Here is a 20,216-nt window from a genome sequence, read left to right as displayed (position 1 = left end):
TCCAGGATACCCTAGTTGGTTCTTGATGATTTAGAGGCTGTTTAATGGCATGAAGATATAGTCTCTTTGGCAGGATTGACACGAGAATACCTTGTGATATTTTCTCAGATTTCATCATATCTGACAATGTATAAGATATGATGTAAGATATAATCTTATTTCAGAAGGTTCTTCCTCCCTTATGAACAATTTTGAAACAAAAAAGAGATAACTGTTAGTTTATATTATGCCCAGTGTGTTTTTGTTATATTTATGTTGTTCACAGCTCAAAAATAAATTTAAGCAATTACTACAAGTTCTCAATTCTGCAGTTTTGTATAGCTTGAAGGGATTGAGGTTGAGTTCAAGTTGAGGCCTGTGTCTTAGTTGAGTCATTTTGAGACTTGTTTGCCTAAGTTATTTATGAATCTGGAATTAGATATGTTTGGGTATGTTCAGAGCAATTTTTGTTGTATAGGCTCAGAGATTTTAGTAAATGTTACTATTCTTTGAGTTCAAATTATTAACAGGACAATGATCTCATTATACAGAGCAACCAGATTACTATCTATGAACTTCTGTTTTGCTCTTGGCAGCATGGTTGTCAGGATAAAACTGCCTCCATGGAGAATCTCTTGAGAAAAATAGGTATTCTATGATTAAACTAGAAATTATAACCTTGAACTGCTAGTGGTGATCTACATTGTGAATGCCATGATATACATAGATAACAACAATGTACTTGTTATAAATTTTTAATTCAGAATTCATTGATGAAACAATTGTCCTTTGGAGGGCAAAGCTCCCCTGATTACACATAAAAATCTACTTTACATCTTGTCCTGCCCATATCTTCATGTAATCTTTCTTTGTTGCTTGTGAGATTTGAAGCATATATGTAATGTAGCCTCGGGCTTCCTTAATGAATATTGTTTTTCACTTGGCATGTCTTGTTTATATATCTAGGATCAGTGCATTAGAAGCTGCAGTGGTCAGTCAAATCAATTGGCTACTCCAACTGTGACATTGATTCTTGGTATTGAGACATGAAATTTACACATTCGGTATTGCTAATTTTAGGTTTATGAATTATTGATCATGTTGTTGTGTAACATCCTAATTTCTTGACAATTGGATCGGGAATGACCTTCTGAATGTTTTGTCCTAGAAGCTATCTGATGTACCTAGTATCAACAATCTTCAGGCATCCATTACCAAGAGTCGTTTTGTTGATTTGCATTAATTATTTTCCTCACTTTCAAGTTTTACCTCTCCTACTATTTCTAGGTAGAAGGTCGGATAATAAAAGCCCAAATATGGGACACAGCAGGCCAGGAGCGATATCGGGCAATAACCAGTGCTTACTACCGTGGAGCCCTTGGTGCTGTCCTAGTCTATGACGTGACCAAGCCAACATCATTCGAGAACATCAGTCGGTGGCTCAAGGAGCTTCGCGACCATGCTGACTCCAATATTTCAATCATGCTCATTGGTAATAAGACTGACCTTAAGCACCTTCGTGCGGTGGCCTCAGAAGATGCACAAAGCTATGCTGAGAAGGAAGGGCTTTCTTTTATCGAGACATCCGCACTGGAGGCTACCAATGTTGAGGAGGCCTTTCAGATGATTCTTGGGGAGATTTATCGAGTCATCAGTAAAAAGAACATCTCTTCTGATGAGTCTGGACTTGCTGCAGGTGTCAAAGAAGGGAAGACCATTGTGGTTTCTGCATCAGATTCTGGCACAAAGAAACAATGCTGCTCAACATAATGGTGTCAAGTTCCTGTTTTCCTTATGCTTGCACCAGATATATTATATATCTGTAGTATTGAGCTTCTGGATTATGATTTCTTATTTTCCATCAGGATGAGGTTATTGCTTGGAGCACTTCTTTTTCATATGTTGGTTTCCATGCTACATTATATATTTTTTAAATATTAATTCCTCAGAATTTGTCTCTGGAGAGAGGTTTAGTGTGTATGTGCAATCTCATTGGAACAGTGACATCTTGTTATCTAAAATATGATTAGTTACTTCCAGTATTAACAAGAAATAAAATATGCATCATAAAACCACATTGAAATGCACAATGCTGTTAGTAAATATCATTAAACATGCAGTAGCAATATTGGGAGTATCATATGCCTTACTTCCCAAGTATTTAATATATGTTCTGTTGAATCCACCATATTTTTTGTGCAAATATAACCCCTAATATTTGGCATATTTATCATGTTATAACTATATGTTCCAAATCTTACTTCTTGTTATCTTGTTTGAAAATGTATTATCAAGATCAATTCTGATCACAATTGATATTCTTTTGATCTATTATTATTATTATTATATTAAATTATATATATGTTTTAAATTTTTTATAAGTAAACCTTCTGAATAGTTATCATCAGAAGAAAATATATAGAGCAACCCTTTCTTGATGCATTCATTGGCATATAGTCTTGACATGATGACAATAATCCATAGGAGAATTCACAGCTCAGGAGAGGGCAACCTTTCTTCCTCGGATTATACCCTTACATCCTTGAAGCTAATCATTGTGGTGTTCAGGAATTTTGCCAAAAAGAATATACATTTGGCATTAATGTTGGATAGCTCATTGAACTAATGATCAAGATGAGCTTTTGGGCAATTCAGGACATCCATGTGTGGTATTTGATCTGAAAAAAATTCTTACAAGAGCAACTTTCTTTGACATCAGACTCATTTTGACAATGTATACATGGATCAAAATTATCTTCCAATTTTTTTTGGAGATCTCTTTCCATTAGTTATCCTTCTTAAAGATTCTTCTTGGTTTTGACTTTATCGACCCGCGCTTTACGTACCGCCTCTTGGATCTGCCTCTCATGTTCTTTGAGCATGTCTTCTATATTTCCTCCCGGAGGCATCAATGGTCCGGAGTAGTGGATTCTTTTGTTCCTCGTGCCATAATCCTGAAATTTGTACAAGTGTGCAAACAATTAGTAATGTTCCTCAACTTTACAGCAAAATAATCTTTGATCTCATCTTTGAAGCTTCAAGCCCTGAAATGCTCATGGATGAAGCAAAAGTGAAACTCACATAATTGTCTCCTAAAATATATCTGAAGATCAACAATACTACATATGAAACAATAATGTTTCAGATCAGGTCTTTTATGATTGTTGTCACTGCAATAAACTTGGATTAACAAAATTTATCCTACAAATTCTATTGCTCCTAATAACTACTATTGCTGGACTTAAAACAGGATGCTATGATCTTAAGAACATACCACAGTGGAATCCTTGGTCACTATTCTGCCATCCTTCTTATGGACAGAGGCAGGTCCATCAAGTGTATGCTTGTCAGAGGGCTCAGTAACATCATGCCTATTGTATCTGGAGTTTGCAGTGCTTCTTGGTGCTACTGAACCTGAGAAGTTGGCAGCTCCTGACTGATGCATGTAAGATCTGTGTGTCTGCGACTGAGGGCCATTAGACACCCTCACAGAACTGTATGAACGTCCGGGAATGGAGAGCTCTTCCTGATTCACATTCCTAGTGCCTGAGTGGTAGAAACCAGTATGCGTTGTTCCTACAGGGGTGTCGATAAGAAATCCTGGTCCAATTTCATCTTGTGCATTGTTGTACTTCTCGCTGATGCTTTTGGGATTTGTCTGTGCCTGTCGTTGACAAAAGAGTAGAGACAAATTAAAGCAATGGAATCAATGGAGGAGTTAACTAACAGAATAATCACATTCTTTCCATGCTCTAGACTTTATTGTGTGACTGCATGTGGCACATGAACTCCCTTATGTTATGTTGTGCCACACTGTAAGCTTTGGAGAGCAAACAGGGCATGTGTTCTTCAAACTTGTAATTGAAACTTTAGTTGTCTAGTATAGAAACAGTAGCCAAATTCATTTAAGTTCGACTGCGTCCGAATTTTTTCTATATACTTCATATTTTCTTCTCATTTGCATGGTTCTTTGGCCCAAATCCAGCTACCATAACTCAACTTTATTCTCAGAAGAGATGAATGATTGTTATGTAGACACATTTTTCTCCAGCAATTGGATGGACACAACTCTGAAGATGTTGCTAAGCAAGGGGATTAAAAGGGCAGCTGCAACCTAGTGCACAAGTTACAGATGAACATGAAAAGGTGATGCTCCCACATCACCTGCTAATAAACCTACTGGCTCATGAGAGCAAAGAACTATTTGTCATATAAATGGCATAATTGGTTACTAAATGATGCATATTTTATGAACAATTTTTTAGGTTTGCATTATTAATGTCACACATGCAGATGCACCCTTGCTTTTCAGCAGACTAAACAAGCTGCTGCAGATAAATTTAATTCTCCATCTATCGACATCGATAACAGAAATCTAAAATCACATTTGCAAAGCAAAAAATGCATGAAGTCTACCTGCTGCTCCACATTTGCATCAAGCATAGCTTTGGTTTCTCTTGTACCTGGTCTAGCAGAACCTGATCGGTCCTTGGTAGCTTCTGCTCTTTTCCTGTAGAAGGTCATAAGGCAGAAAGTGAATAATGAAATAGACCAAAAATCTAAAGCATGTTATGTCAGAATTGTAACTAAAATACCTCCTAATTTCCTGGTCCTGAATTTTAGCATCATACTCCTTGCTTGGTGGATATTTAGGCAAATTTGACGGTTTGCAGGCAAATGGCTTAGTTTTGAAGAACTGAAAGTTAAAAGTAGATGTTAGCGATCATCTCATCATCATAAAAATTCTCGTAAAAAATGAAACTTCAAAATGTAACTGGTAATCCTGACAAATTCTGTACAAGGACTCGATGACTTCTAAAAGAAAGATGTTGTAGCTTAAGAAAATAGTGGTATACCATACACCATGTGGTAAAATGGAATCCCATACTATTCGTAGAGATACCAGGCTACCAGACAAATCATATTCTGAATGAATCCATTTGTGATACATAATGAGAAACTTGAAAAATCAACAGCAGAATATGGTTTGAATTGAAATTAGTAGAAAAATAATTAACCTTTATCACCAGACATATTTCCTTAAAAAATCTGTCAAAGATACTTGTAAGAACGTTTAGCAGGAAAAAAAAAATCTTCACAATAATAGAAGCAGCCCGAGTTTGTTCTTTAAATTATCCCGCAAAAAAAGTTTTAAAAGCCATCTTACATGAATGGCAAGAGCAATAAAATCAGAACTTACTTCACTCTCAAGGGCTGAAGCTGCTGTTCCACGATGTGCCGGTTCTATTGATAGAAGAGAATCCAAGAGAGTTAAAGCTGATGAAGGAAAATCCTTGAATGTCTCTGCAACACAACGCTTATATTGGTGCTGAGGTTTGAAGATAGTTGCATTTGGCAACTTCAGTTTCTTCCAGTACTCATCATGTGGTGATCCACAGAGTTTAAAAATCTTGTGCAGTTGTTCCACCTAGAGGTAGATGACCGGATGAGAAATCAAGAATTCATCAACCATCAGAATTATGTGCCAGTTTGAGAACCATAACAGAATAGTGAAATCTCTGGGGACAGTATAATTTGATTATTTTGATCAGAAACATGCCTTTATTTGTAAATCCAATTAAATAGGAAATAAAAATTAAAACTTCCAAAACCTTCTAAATTTTACCTATTCTTAAGGGGGAAAAAAAAGCTTCTGTTACTTATTCCAGCATAAAATCTTCACACTCATCGATTCTTTAGAACAGTTGAGGCGGTGAAAAGTTTTAAGACAGATAACAAGAAAAAGAGCAAGAATCATGACTTCAACAATGGAAATGAAGTGATGGTGGTAATGCAGTTTTGGTGCAGAATCTGACTGTAGCAGTGGCACAATGGTGCAACAATTTAGTTGTGGACTAAAGATTATACGGTTGGAACATATACTATTGAACGTTAAACTTCAAAAAAGTGTACTTTTTGGATGATCATGTATTTCATTAAGCAATTATTCAAAGAATGAAGGTGACTTCAACTATGAGTAGAACTTTAGGGAGCCAATTCGAATGAAAATAACAGCTGATATGTTTGAAGTGGATCATCACAATAAAATAAGAGCCCTTCATGTTCGATTCTCTTTATGCAAATTATTTGAAACATTCCTTTTCTGTATCAATTTGGGTTGTTTCGCACATTCTTTAATTTGTTATATCCAAGTGCTTAAGCTAAGGGTTATACCTCCGTTCTTCCAGGCATGACTGGCTTCCCTGCAAGCAATTCTGCAAGGATGCATCCAGTACTCCACAAATCAACGGCAACACCATACTCTGTAGCACCAAGCAAAAGCTCAGGGGGTCGATACCACAGCGTTACCACACGACTTGTCAATGGCTGTTTCTGCTCAGGATTGAAAAGTGTTGCTAGCCCAAAATCTGCTATTTTAAGAATGCCATTATCATCAATCAGAAGATTTGAGCCCTTGATATCCCGATGCAAAACCCCTCGACTGTGACAATGAACAAGCCCTTCAAGCAACTGTTGCGTATAACACTTCACCTGAAATGCATATTAAGGCAGTCTGAGAATATGTGTTTTCAGAAAATTAAACTGAAATTTCTAAATATATGCAAGAGAGACCTGTGGTTCAGTAAACTTGACACCAGGCTTTGCAGCAAGTCCCGCGAGATCATGCTCCATGTACTCAAAAACAAGATACAAGTTGCATGACTTTTGTGATGCAACTATTCCTTCAAGCTTTATAACATTTGGGTGATCAAGCCGGCGCAGAACATGAATTTCTCGTGCCATAAAGCGAACGCTTTCAGGATCCATATTAACAAATCGCACTTTCTTGAGTGCAACAAATTTTCCAGTTTCATGATCACGGGCTCTATACACAGTACTGTAAGTTCCTTGTCCAATCTGCAAACATGACATATTTAGCAGAGATGATATAACCGATGCACATGATCATTCTGAATGACCAAATAAAATATTGCGCAAGATTTATTTTTATCACCAATTTTTTTTGGTCAAGAATTAATAAAAACTACTCGTTGCTCATTATGCATATAGCCTTTTTTTTCAAAGAAATTACTACTTCAATAAACAGCTTCAATGACCCAAGGATGAATGTTGGCATTACACCAATGGAAGCATTTCAGGGAATGAAGTGGAAAGTTTGTAGTTACTTATCATTTGCAGATCACCTAATATGTCAACAAGCCTATAAACTGACTTAAATGCCAAGTAGCCTGAAAGAATCCTAATCATCATTCCACATTCATTTATCGGAATGGCCTGATAGCAGTACTGATTAAAGAAAAAAAGGTGTATCTTAAGATCACAAATCAGTTTTGTTTATCTTGAATTCATCTCATACTAGCCTTTCTATATAGGTATATGATAGGATTCTTCATTAAATAGGGAGAGTTAATCTTCTCTTATTTGTATCCTAAAAACCAGTCTTTAAATGATTCGCATAAAGACGACACAGAGTTGGGAATAAACTGTATACAATGGTATAAAATAATGTTTGGTATTTCAAATACTCTGATTATTTTGACCTAGAACAAATTGTAGCTACTGGATCATAAATCCTCATAATTTGTGACAGACAACAAAGCAGCAAATAAGCATCACTAGTTCAAGAGGAAGAAGGAACAAATGTTTCCTAACCTTGTCTAGTTTCTCAAATGATCCGGCTCTCCGAGGCTGCCACCCGTTTACTGCTTCCGCGGCTACATCAGTTAGCCAAGAAGGCCAGCCGGCCACAGCATGTTCCCCGGAGAAGGCCTCGGCCTCAGTCGGTGCATCTGCAGCTTCCAGACCATCTCTATTTGCCCCCGCTTCTGCGGTAGGCAGTCTCTGCTGTTGCCCGCCGTCATCCCTTGCACTTTCAGAACCACCAGCGGCTTTCTTCTCCCCCGCTGCAGCTGGTGAGGGCAGGGAGGTAACAGCATCGTCTTGTGGTTTCGATACGTTGCCGTTAATTGCGACATCAGCGATGGCTGCCACAACCTCCTCTTTCTTGGAGATTGTGACGAACCGCTTCAAGGACTTTGTCCGGTGGGTCTCGCCGTCGCCGTCCGGGTTGATACCTTTCGAGCAGATGCAGCCCATAAACGCAGCAAGTGCACGCGGTCTTCGTCTATTGGCAGCACAAGTACATTTGCTCCGGGTGCATTACCCAAAAATCAATCGCGTTGATTCCAATCTCCGCCATGCATTCAACTCGAGAGAGTCCGAAAAGATTCCGAAATCTTCAATAGATGAACACAAACGCTCAGTGAGAAGCCAAAAAGATCCAATCTTTTCCGAATTATACAACGACTTTCGGCCCGCAGGATCCTCCTCGACAACACACAAATTGTGTCCAGATTCGAACTTTGGACGGACAAAGGAGCTGTAAAAGCCCTGACCGCAATGCACAAGATTTCGATCAAAAGCTGCCGCCTTTCCAGGAAAACAACAACAACAGGATCATTATCTTTCAAATTAACACAGAAAGAAGAGGAGCTCCGAGTCCGTTCTTGGGGAAAAAGAAAGCACACAGAATTAGACCAAAAGTCGCTCTTTTTTTGGGGGGAAAATGAAAAAGAAGAGAAAAGAGATTAATTCTAGCAACCTGTCAGAGGATTGGAGGAGAGTAAAGGTAGCGGAGAGGGTTTTGCGGATCCCCAAGCCCTAAAATCCCGCTGAGCCAACGCATTTTTCCCGTTCTTTTTTCCTTCTAATCCGGCCGAAATGTTTCATCAAGAGAGGAGAGCACGACGATCCCGTTCGACGAGCGTTGCATTCACCCTACTTCAGATACCTTTTTCTCTACCCGTGTAGATACTCGACAAACTGCAACCGACCCCACTTGTAAAGCCCAAATTGCCCGTCAGAGTGACCGCGAGGGTATGACGGGAGCGTCGTAGAAAAGATGGGCCAACGAATCAAAACTTCGTGCGCGCCAGTTTCCGCCATCGCCCAGATCTCGGCCGTCCGATTCGTTCGCGATGGTGGCGGGCAGCAGTTGCGGGTAACGGTCGAGTGGCCGTACCGGTTTGCGGTGTGGTTCAATGTGCTCGGGCGGATCTCATCGACATCCAAATCTGCTACTTGGGTAGCCGAACCCAACCCAATGGCAAGTGGAGTCGATGCAGACAATTAGACTCGACCTCGGCACTCATCGATACAACGTGACATTGCCACGAATCTCAAAGCACGACAAAATTAGATCGTGTGTTTTGACGGTGATGCAGCGTCGGGTTCGGCACGTGAGTGGCCAAACCCAAACAATCGGATCCGAGTCGTGGTTATCACGTGCTCCGATATAGCCTCCGCATCGCGAAGGATGCCATACCGCGGACTACCATTTATGCTTGCGGGCGCCGCTCTTGTTCTCTACTCCGGTGTCGTCTTCTCGGCCTCTTGCTAAAACGCAGGGTTTCTCCTTCGGTAATCTGAGCTCTATTATCTCTTTAATCTTCCGTATATTCGACTCCAATCTATTCATTTGGGTTTAATCCTCTGCGATTGGGTCGTGTTAGCATCGGTTATGGTGACTGCGCTCGGATCTTGTTAGGGTATGTTGTGACGCCTCCAATTTGTTCGAGAATCGCAAAATTATGATCATTCTTGGTTCCTGTGTAGGGTAAAAGGAATCTGATGTTACAATAATGGTTGTTTGCTGAGCTTCTGGAACTTGCATTTAGTTGGTAATGATAGAAACCTGGGTTCATGACCAGATATCTTGTGTAGGGTTGTCGTGGTGGTGTAGGTGCATGTCGATCGTGCATTTGACAGTCGTATGCCCAAATTTTTGTCAGAATATTTAGGTTTGAGTTGTCGAGTATGTTATATCAGCACTAGATGGATTCCAGCTGCATGATATAGGTCAGTAGGCTTTGCAAGAAAAACTACAATCTTCACGAATCACTTATGGACCTAGTAGACCTCTCTTTGGCATATTAGAGGATCGAGGTGGACAATTCTACCAAATTTCTTCAGTTAATCGATAATGAAAACATAACTGATGTTTCTTAGGTGTAAAGCTAAACTTGTAGGGTTAATCAAAATGGAATCTTATGTAGGATTTCTGCAAAACTATGCACTAACAGTTGAATGATGTCTATGCAGCACCATCTACACTTAGACTGCTTGATACTGGCAAGTAATCATGTTTAAAAAGCCAGTTGAGGCAAAATTATTGCAGCGTCTATCAGGAGCAGATAAGAAGAAGCTGAGAAGAACCACAAAGGACAGATTTCCACATGCTTCAGATGCTAATATTGATGAAATTCTTCCTCCTAAGGTAAAAAGTGGCAACTAGTTTATGAAATGACGGAAACCTGTAATATGCATGAGGGATACAACATGGGCCATGAATAGGATAAGTGCACAGCAACTTGTATCTCTGTCTTTGCTTTCTTTCAAGTAGTCATTTTACTTATGCTGTGTATATCACAAAATCGTTTTACCATTATGTATGTAATTGTGTTGGCACATTATTTTGGAGTTGCACAATTACTTTCTGTATATTGTTAGATTATAACTACATGAATTTTAACTGGAGGATAGGAAAAACAGAAAGGACAAACAGAGGTTAACATGAGTGTGAGTGGCAATAAAAGATTTGAAAAATGCTTGACCTTGTTATTGGCATAACAATTAGTGTGTTAGGATTTGTGAAGGTTGTACTTCCTTAAAAGTATCCGTGAGTATAAATAAGGTCTATTTAAAAAAGGAATTGGAAAAAGAAAGAAAAGTTAAAAGCTGATGTGTCCAGAGCAAACCTTAGTTGGCACTTAACCTTCAGTTGATAAGTCATCATTGTAATGTGTATAACAACCCAAAAAATGATGCCTGACTTGATGGTGGATGTGTGGAGGCACAATTTACAGTTTACACCGAAATTCCACAGTTTTATAAACTAAATTAATTTATCAGTCTTGTGCAGATTTATGGTTTCAACTTTTAAGAACAGCAAATTATAGTATAGACTTGAAAAAGATTTACAGGTTTGATGAGACCACATAATAATTAACAAAAAATGTTTCATATATGTTCCGCGAGATTTTATTACTTGTCATCAATGAAAATATTGTTTAACAAGTTCTCTTACTATGGTAAATTTATTATAATTTTGCTTTTGTATAGGATACAATTGATCAATGCATGCGTGCTTTTTGTTGTCACTGAGAACAGCGATTTACAAAGGCGCTCGAGCGCTTGCCTAGGCGCTCGGGCGAGGCGAGGCGAGGCCCGAGCGCCTCGCTAATCCTCGCCTCGCCCAAGCGCCTCGCTAATCTTCCAGGCGGCGCGCTTCAAAGAGGCACCGCCTGGGCGCTCGCCCGAGCCCAAGCGCTGGGCGCTTCGGGCGAGCGCCTGGGTTAACCAAGGCGACCGAACCAAGATTTTAGGTCTGGTTCGGTCTCCGATGGTTAGTTGGTTCAATCGAACCAACTAAAGCCGATATCAGTGACAACCCAACCCTAACCCTCGTTGGCGCTGCCACTCCCGATCCCGCTGCTCGCCGCTGTCGCTGCTCGTAAACGCTGCCGCTGTCACCGCTCACGCCTCCTGCTGCTCGTCGCTCCTGCTCCCGTTGTCACTGCTCGCCGCTGTCGTTGCTCGCAAACGCTGCCGCTGTCGCCGCTCGCGCCTCCCGCTGCTCGCCGCTGTCGCTGCTCGCAAACGCTGTCGTTGTCGCCGCTCGCGCCTCTCGCTACTCGCCGCTCGCGCCTCTCGCTACTCGCCGCTCCTGCTCCCGATCCCACTGCTCGTCGTTGTCGCTGTCGTCGCTCGCGCCTCCCGCTGCTCGTCGCTCCCGCTCTTACTCCCGTTGCCGCTGCTCGCCGCTGTCGCTGCTCGTAAACGCTGCCGCTGTTGCCGCTCGCGCCTCCCGCTGCTCGCCGCTCCTGATCCCGCTCCCGTTGCTCGCCGCTGTCGCTGCCACTATCATCGCTCACCGCTGCCGCTGTCGCTGCTCGCTGCTGCCGCTGCCTCCTTACACTCCGCTGCCACTGCTGCTTCCTCTTTTCTCAGTTAGCAGGCTCAGCACCCCCTTACACTTCCTTCTCCTTCTGTTAACAGCATACAGTATACTGTTAATATTGTTAGGTTTATTTGAAATTATTAATTTTCAATATTGTTAATAGATTTTCTTAATTTAATAGAATATTTTAATTTTAAATTTTAAATAATTATATTATATATTTTTATATTTTAGCGTCTCGCTTCGTTCGGGCGAGCACCTAGCGCCTCGGGCGTTTTTGGACCTTGGCGCCTTTTGGCGCCTAGCGCTTTTTAAATCACTGATTGAGAATGACTTTCGTAATTTTATGCAGCATTCCAGAATTCCTTCTTTTACTGTGTTCAATAGTGTTTGGCAATAATAACTAGATTGCAGCATATTCATGAATCTCTAGTTGAATACATATGCAAATACATTCCTTGCTTTTGACGTCTGGAGATCTCTCGGGCCTATGCTTTTCTGCTACCTTATATCTTGAGATGACACTTTTAATTTGATTTTCACAAGACCCAAACTACATTTGCAGTTCAAAATATATTTGCAAGTCAGTTTTGATGAGACAGACGAGGGACACATCATATTTAATATAACTCTTTTTTGACTTTTGCAATATAACTCCACTTGCAGTTCAAAATCTGTTTACAAATCCATGCATTTGCATCATTTTTGTTCTGTCTCATTCTGTATAATGCATAATGCTATTTTTTTTTGCTTGAATCTATAATTTGCTGCAACTTACTTTTTTTTTTTTTCCTTTTCCCAACAAAACATTTTTAGGCTGACATAACAGTGGCTAAATACACAAATAGGGTTCATGTTTATGTTATAGAAGGAGGGCTTCCTATGATTTTTGACATTGATGGACGAGGCACTGAGATATACCCAACAGGTGTTTACAATTTATTGCGTTCTTATACTCTAGTATACTATGTTCTCTCACATTTCTGTCACTGTGTATGTTTCCCTTTTCGGTATTTCTTTCATGAATGAGCTGATTTTTATTTTGTTTGTCTATCATTAACATAACGATACTCTTAAAGGACCTTTTGTTTTTGAAGGAAAAATCAACAGTAATCATCATGCTACCTTTTTTATTGAAAAGTGCTTTTATGGTCATTTATGAAGCGTTTACAATTTTTATGCTGCAGTTAGGCCTTTAAGTTTCTCCAAAAGACATTCACTTTATGGATTTTAACAAGACAACATGAACCAAAAGAAAAAAAGGAACTAGAATGAAGTTAACTAGGATTAATGTGGCCTGGTTGGTCAATTTATCAAGAAAAAGAAGCTTTTCAGCCTTATGTTGGTAGAAACACCTCAAGATTCTTTTTAGACAGGTCTACATGTTTGCATCTCTAAATAAATTCAATCTACATTATCACATTTAATGATTTTTTTGCCCGTTAGTTAATGACTCTGTTCAGGTAAATGTGTGCTTTAAGAACTATATCAACTTCTAAAGAATGCAGTCTTAAACTAACTGATCTGTCATAAACATTCAATCTAATACCAATATGATATGAATGGTTATGATGTTACCTTCATGATGTGCAAGAATTTTTTTGATTGAATACAGGAGCTGGTCTATATTCAAAATCATGTCAACTAAATGGGTGGTTGATTGCAGATGTTTTCCACCATGGAAACTGAACTCTTATCAAGGATCATGGTGATCAGCAAACTTATCTCTCCAAATGATAATCATACAGAAAAAGGAGGAGAGCATCAACAAATAAGAAAATTTGGAGCATTTATATCAACTGGCATTATTGAAAGGACAATTTTTAAGGATGATTAATTGGAAGCTTTGCCTTCCATTTTGGCTTTTTTGTCTTTTATATTTCATCAACTTTTATTATAGTTCCCAAATGGTGATGTGTTGGTACTTGAGCTATATATATAATAAAATTAAGAATTCCTTTACTCATTAATAGTTGGCTTTGACTCTGTGTAATGACATCCTTTCTTTGAGTTTGGTTTGAAGGAATTGAAGCAAGTCCAAGATATTGAAGAATTATATTGTTACAATTGATGAGAGTCTATTTGTAGTTAGTTCTGAGTTTGAGTTATAGGGACAAACTTTAAAAATTAATAGTTTTAGTTTATGTAGGACTAAAAATGTATGTGTAAATTTCAACTTCAGTAATGCTATAAGAAAAATAGAGAGTATAGTCAACATAGCTAGATAAAATTTATCATGAATAAAAGTTTAAAGAATATTGAATATATTTCAACAGAGAATGGAGTTTGACTATATTTTTTTCTAAATAAAAGTGTGATGATTAAAATTGTGAGGGGCATGGAAGGTTCTGTTGATCTTTGTGTAAATGCAAAATGATAAGTTATCTGCAAGGCTAGCCAAACTTTATGGAATGGAGTATTTGGCAGTTTGTACACATGTACAAATAATAGTGTTACCAACATGAGAATGTTGAGATGGATGTGTGAGATCAGTAAAATAGATTCAATAAGAAATGCCTATTTTTTTAAATGAGTAAGCTCTCTTCTTATGAGGGTCATGTGAGGGAAAACCATCAAAGATGGCATGAATTTATTCAAGGAGATCTTCAAGTGCTCTGGTCAGACGAATTGAGTCAATTATAATTACTGTTGCAAGGAGAAACAGTGGGTAATCTAAGAAAACGTCACCAGGAACAATAAGATTAGATTTGACTTTGCTCTTAATTTGAATACTATATAGCCATAAATAGGGCTCAATGTCAAGGAAAGATCCATGTAGAAATAGGTGCGACATTGCAGCTTGTTGTTACTTGTTATTGTCCGGTGTCATATAGAATTCACTGCTTCTAGTTTTATCTGCTTTCAATCTTATGCAGTTTTTCATACTAGTTTGGGTTTCTACATGTTATAAGTATTATTCATCTATATTGTCACTGTATTGCCAGTGTCATGATATGATATATATTTTCATATGCTGGGAGTTGGTTTTGACATGGATACAGTCATGTAAAGATCAAAGGTTCATAAAGAGTATACTTCTGAATTGCTCAAATTTCTTCGACTATTTTGGTTTTTTTTCTTCCCCTTTTTCTATTAGCTGTTTTATGATGCTTTCTCTTGTTTGTTTTATGTGACTCCACAATAGCTTACTGTGCATATTTAGGATGCAAAAGGTCCAACATGCTGAATTTGGTAATTTGGTTAGAGGTTCGTATTAGGCAATTGAATTGGCTAAATGGATGCATCTTTCAGCAGAATGATATTTTTCTTGATCTATCTTGTTTTATGGTTATACACTCTACTGACCAGCAGTGACATTATTGTAATTGTAAAGACAAGGTTTTAACTAATTCCAAACCATATTGATTATTTATATTTAGGAAATCAGGTGTTTGTTAGATTACTGGTAGACTGAGAATTTATTATATTGTTGAATTCACAGTTTATGCGCTGTGGAAAGTTCCAGAACTCGTACCATCCTTTCTGCTCAAGGGTGGTGAGGTTTCTCGCTATGTGATTGGAGGTGCTGATTTGATGTTCCCTGGTATTAGTATACCTCCTGAAGGCCTGCCTTCATTCTTATCTGGGCAACCATGGGCAGTAAAAGTTCCTGGCAATCCAGCACCAATCGCAGTAAGTGTGCTTTATCTATAACATTAAGTTATTGTGTTTAAAGTTCCATTCTCTTCCTGCATTCTGGTGCAAACCATTGTTGTGATGTGTTACCCAATTTCTACAGGTTGGAGCCACCACTATGAGTAGTTCAGAAGCCCTAAAAGCTGGTTTACGTGGGAAGGCTTTAAGAATAACACATTATTATCGTGATTATCTGTGGTAAGTATCTTGGCCGAAGGCTGGGGAAATTTTTAACCCGACCTATTATCTTAATGTTGCTTTTGTTCCATACAGGCAATCAGCTGAAGGTCACTATATTCCAAATGCTGGCTTTTTGGAAGATGTTGTCATGGAAGATCCTAATTTATTGTCAGTTTCTCAGCCAGCTGATGAACCTTTGGATGCTTCAAATGATGAAGATCATGTTAATACAGCAGAAAGAGATCGTGTTGATACATCAAGTATCCATGCCACCACAGATATTGATGCTCCAATGAACTTAGATGTTACTGATCAAATCTCTGAAGAAATGACTACTGATATAAGTGGGCTAAAAGTATCAGACAATGTTACAGCTGAAGAACCAAGTGATGAGAAGGAACAGCAAACTTTGTCTAGTGAAGAAATTGATGCCCTCCTGGACAAATGCCTCTTGCAAGCATTGCATGCAACGGTTAAAGATAAAGATCTTCCCATGCCTGGAAGCACACTATGGTAAAACTTCCTAGTTTTCAAGCCGTTTATCCTGATTGTTGAATCAATAACTTTCTGTCAGTTATTTTATTCTTCCTATTACAAATATAATTTTTTTGCTGTAATTGTTGGCTCAGAAAGTTACTAGTTAAGTTTGTTCAAATTTGTTGTGTATTAAAGGGTAATAAATGTCATATGATTCTGCCCATCCGTGAAACTGGTTTATTTTTCAACGACAAGGTTAACAGCAGAAGTGCCATGACGGATGTTAGATTTCATGTCCTAAAGATTTAGCATTTTAGTATATAAAAGGCTGAAATTTTGTAGTCATGCTTTTATTATTCATGTTACTCTTTGCCCTTTCTATAGGTTGGAGCTGTCTGTCGATTCTGTATCACATTTTTGCCAGTAACCATGGAAGTCACAGACTCTAATAGTTCATACTGGTTTTGTTGATAATTTCATAGGACTTTTGTTATATTACCAAGCCATTACGTTATAACCTATCATGGCATGTCATATTGAATTGAGTTAGAGACTTACTGCCTATACCCTCTATTCTGCTCGAAACAAAAGAAAACTGAGACTTGTCAACTACATTAAGTTCAAGTGGTTGGTCTTTCTTGCTATCTCTAGATTCTCTACCAGGCAACATTAGATGTGTGAAACGAATATATGCTTACTTCAAGTACAATATGTTTTCTGTGCTTTAAGCCTTGAATTGTCCTCTAAATAATTCAGTTTTCTTATGTAATATGCTTGTGGCACATAGGTCAAACCATGTACTACCATGCAGACCTTCAGGCATTACTTTGGACATTAAAAAATCTTCTCATAAGAAACTTTCGAAGTGGTTGCAATCCAAATCTTCTGCTGGGCTGGTGAGCATTTACCCAAAGCTTTTAGTAATATTTTGAAAAAAGAAATTATGGTACTTCTTTAGTTTGGGTTTCTTTATCAGTGTAAGAGCATTGAATAATCTTGAACAGACACACATACAATCAGTGATAGCACTGTTTGGGAGTGATTTTTAAGTTCTTGTTGGTATGTGAAGCTATTTTCTCAAATTTCCCTTTACTGTGAATAAAATTGAGAGTTCATCCATCTATTTCTGCTCTAGCAGTATACAAGCATGCTATCCTGCTAGGTTGTCTATTCCTTATGAAAAATGCACATGATTACTAGCTGACCTTTTTTTTGGTTTATAGAATGAGCTTCTCCAATTATCTAAGATGTGTTTAGGCAACTGTCTAGGACCAAATACTTCTTGATCAAAAGTCATCTACTATCTGGATCCTGGAATGAGGACTCAGTTCTGCATTTTTATATCATTTACGTCGTTAAATATTTTCATCTAATCTTCACATCTGATAATGAAACAAATAACGACACCTTCCTAATTGGAACAGCAGCTTCTAGGATACTACTTAAAGTATGAGCATGTACAAAGTAATGTGCATGATTATAGTGCTTATTGAATATAGTTTCATTTTTTTACAGTCGTCTTTATGAGAAATTTGGATGGGAGTTAATGAGTTATTAGACATTTGATGTTTATAAGCTGATGCAAAAGGTTTCTTTTCTTGTTGATTGCTATTTCTGAACAGATATCAGCAAAGGAGGATAAATATAAAAAAGAGGTCATGTTACTTAGCATTAACCGTTGTCATCAACAGTTCATGGCATTTAAGCCAGAGAAACGGGTACCAGAAAATGCTGAACAAAGGCATGATAACTCAGTCAGTGAGGGTGCACACACGAAACTACAACTTGAGGTAGTTGAAGTCTACAAACCAAGCACTCATGTAAAGTCCATATTCACCGCTGTTGGAGCTGACACCGGAAGCTATTATAGTGCATCAGATGCCACGGACATTGCCTTCAGGTGCATTTGATGTTAAAATCCTGCTTTTCGCTTCTAACAGGGTTTGCTGAATCACATGGCTTATAATATCTTTTTGTTATCACTTCTTTTTTTCATTTTCTGTTGTGATGTTCTGGAATAGTCACTATTTAGTTTAATTCTTGGCAAGTCAGATATGTTGAGAAGGAAAATCTGGTTAAGCCAACAGATAAGGCAATGGTAACTTTGGATGCTGCGTTGTGTGATGCTCTTTACAAAGGGACTATCAAGAAGGGCTCAACTTATCCCACAGACGTCCACAAGAAAGATCTAGGTTCAACATTTTTAAGCAGGATGCAGATTCATCATAGAGTATCAAAAGGAAATGAAGTTGCCGTGCGTAAGGGTGCTGTGAGACCCATTCAGATTATGACTGAACGACGACAAGGGAACAAGAAGGTGACAAGGGTCTCAGGCTTGGAAACTTTTTTGATGGATGCTGACTCACTGGCTTCTGAATTGCAAAAGAAGTTTGCGTGCAGTACATCGGTGGCAGAAATTCCAGGTTTGATCTTATTCAATTAGCAGAAGGTTGATTTTTGTATAATTGTTGTAGAAGGACAAGCATGATTTCTTTGTTGATGCATTGACTACTTGCACGACAATCCAGGTGCTTTTGGATAGTTCACAATCAAGTCGAGATAGTTTCATTTGTTTTATTATTTATAAGTAGGTAATATATTGACCTATATAACAGAAGGTGCTGTGAGAAGCATCGAATACCAAATATGTTCAAATAACGTGAAAGGAATAATGACTCTTTGATTATCAAAGTTGTCACCCTTAATGGAGCCAAATGATTGGAATGTATTTGTTCGCTGTCGTGGGTATTGTGTTACTAAGATAATCAAACGTTTGAAGGACTTGGGAAGTCTGAATATATATGATTGCTCATTTCATTGAGGCAGTCTTGCTAAGACTAGAAATCATCTGCCTGACTAAATTTTACTGCATATGATATTTTGACATGTAGATCGTACCTGTGACTATTATCAGCACATATTCAGATTAGAATATCTGCGAGACAATCAATAAGAACTATTGGAGTTTTTGTTTGAAAATTTAAATGGCAATGAAAGAAAGGAAAGTAAACATGAGGTAGTTTCAGTATTGTCTTGCAAACGGTAATTGGAACAGGTAATTGCCGAAAGCTTCATTAACAGTGTTGTATGCTATCATTTACATGATACTATATCAGAAATTTCTGGGTTATTTTGTAGAATCTGGTTTCCATCTCTTTGTGCTTTTCAAGTGACTGCTCAACATGGTGCTTGCATCATTGTCATTCTGGCTTCGATTTGCTGGATTTGTGTTTCAATTTATCTAATGGATTTTCCATGCAAATTTTTACTTGGTCGAGTGATTTCAGGTAAGAAGGGACAACATGAAGTGCTGGTTCAAGGTGGTGTGATTGATGACCTGGCGAAGCACCTTGTGGACCACTATGGCATTCCAAAGAGACACATTGAGGTGTTAGACAAAACCAAGAAATGATACGTGGAGGACCGAGCGGCCTGTATCAGTAGTTTCTCCTTCCTTTTGGATTATAAGACCTGCTTCTGGATGATAATGCTGATGTTTCCGAGTTGAAATGAAGATGCTTTTTCTGAGTTCAGTAAATTATATCACATCTGTATTCGATATTGAGACTACCTGTTGTTGAGAGAAAGGTGAAGAGCGGTTAAATTTCTCATGGCTGTGTTTGCGTGAACTTCGTATGGTTATTTGTAATTTTGTACCGTTGTCGGTAGGTATAGCTCTGTTAGGTTCTTGTCACCTTTTAATGTGGTGCTTATAATTCTGCCACTTCAGTTCTATTTGGTCTGACGACAATTGTAATTGTCGGATCCAGCAAGCATTAAAACTTTGGTCCTTATGTAAATAATCTGTCAGATCAGAGCAGTTCGGTGGTGACATCAACATTTAGGTAAGTTGAAGACAGTTCGTTGACATTCCTGCCGTCATCACATTATAGTAGTTCCGTCAAAAACGATTGCAATTAAAACACATAATAATGATATGTGGAGGCGTGTGGCTCATTAGGGTCACACCAACCATATGGAGAGAGAGGCCTGAGACACGCGCATCGCAGTCGCCGACGTCCTA

The 20,216-nt window shown here is 38.4% G+C and overlaps 3 protein-coding genes across 4 annotated transcripts in view; 2 read left to right on the top strand and 1 right to left on the bottom strand.

Moving 5' to 3' along the window:
- Positions 1-1,938, top strand: part of LOC135598479 (ras-related protein RABA2a) — a 3,465-nt gene extending 1,527 nt beyond the window's left edge. The window contains exon 2 of the mRNA XM_065092322.1: positions 1,267-1,938. Coding sequence (XP_064948394.1) covers positions 1,267-1,749 — 483 coding nt within the window. The 3' untranslated portion in view covers positions 1,750-1,938. The remainder of the gene's footprint in view (positions 1-1,266) is intronic.
- Positions 1,939-2,569: 631 nt separating this feature from the next.
- LOC103972929 (probable serine/threonine-protein kinase At1g54610) lies at positions 2,570-8,520 on the bottom strand. The gene is made up of 8 exons (XM_009387344.3): positions 7,594-8,520; positions 6,553-6,837; positions 6,154-6,471; positions 5,180-5,407; positions 4,575-4,675; positions 4,396-4,489; positions 3,254-3,643; positions 2,570-2,933 (listed from the first exon to the last, which is right to left on the bottom strand). The coding sequence occupies exons 1-8, from the start codon at positions 8,035-8,037 to the stop codon at positions 2,778-2,780; spliced, it is 2,016 nt and encodes a 671-aa protein (XP_009385619.3). The 5' UTR covers positions 8,038-8,520; the 3' UTR covers positions 2,570-2,777.
- Positions 8,521-9,266: 746 nt separating this feature from the next.
- Positions 9,267-19,943, top strand: LOC103972921 (uncharacterized). 2 transcript variants are annotated; one of them, XM_009387323.3, is made up of 10 exons: positions 9,267-9,360; positions 10,042-10,216; positions 12,716-12,827; positions 15,342-15,532; positions 15,639-15,733; positions 15,809-16,228; positions 16,980-17,088; positions 17,815-18,092; positions 18,245-18,615; positions 19,480-19,943. In XM_009387323.3, exons 2-10 carry the CDS (start codon positions 10,082-10,084, stop codon positions 19,602-19,604), a joined length of 1,836 nt encoding a protein of 611 aa, XP_009385598.1. In that variant the 5' UTR covers positions 9,267-9,360; positions 10,042-10,081; the 3' UTR covers positions 19,605-19,943. The 2 variants fall into 2 exon arrangements, with proteins under 2 accessions (XP_009385598.1, XP_009385605.1); XM_009387330.3 differs by having other exon boundaries at positions 9,282-9,488.
- The last annotated feature ends 273 nt before the right edge of the window (positions 19,944-20,216 follow it).

Source organism: Musa acuminata, chromosome BXJ1-2 (genome assembly GCF_036884655.1).
Source record: "Musa acuminata AAA Group cultivar baxijiao chromosome BXJ1-2, Cavendish_Baxijiao_AAA, whole genome shotgun sequence".
Taxonomy (NCBI): domain Eukaryota; kingdom Viridiplantae; phylum Streptophyta; class Magnoliopsida; order Zingiberales; family Musaceae; genus Musa; species Musa acuminata.
The sequence above is the reverse complement of the archived record's forward strand: the minus strand, read 5'-3'. Positions and strand labels throughout refer to the sequence as shown.

What these genes read in the sequence shown, in the direction of transcription:
- LOC103972929 (XM_009387344.3), bottom strand. Translation starts at nt 8,037, where the DNA reads ATGGGCTGCATCTGCTCGAAAGGTATCAACCCGGACGGCGACGGCGAG. An exon ending in CATTTGAGAAACTAGACAAG is followed by an intron (nt 6,838 to 7,593) that starts GTTAGGAAACAT and finishes TCATGTTTGCAG; the next exon opens with ATTGGACAAGGAACTTACAG. An exon ending in CTTCAGCCCTTGAGAGTGAA is followed by an intron (nt 4,676 to 5,179) that starts GTAAGTTCTGAT and finishes TTTAACTTTCAG; the next exon opens with TTCTTCAAAACTAAGCCATT.
- LOC103972921 (XM_009387323.3), top strand. Translation starts at nt 10,082, where the DNA reads ATGTTTAAAAAGCCAGTTGAGGCAAAATTATTGCAGCGTCTATCAGGA. An exon ending in ATGAAATTCTTCCTCCTAAG is followed by an intron (nt 10,217 to 12,715) that starts GTAAAAAGTGGC and finishes AAACATTTTTAG; the next exon opens with GCTGACATAACAGTGGCTAA. An exon ending in GCAATCCAGCACCAATCGCA is followed by an intron (nt 15,533 to 15,638) that starts GTAAGTGTGCTT and finishes CAATTTCTACAG; the next exon opens with GTTGGAGCCACCACTATGAG.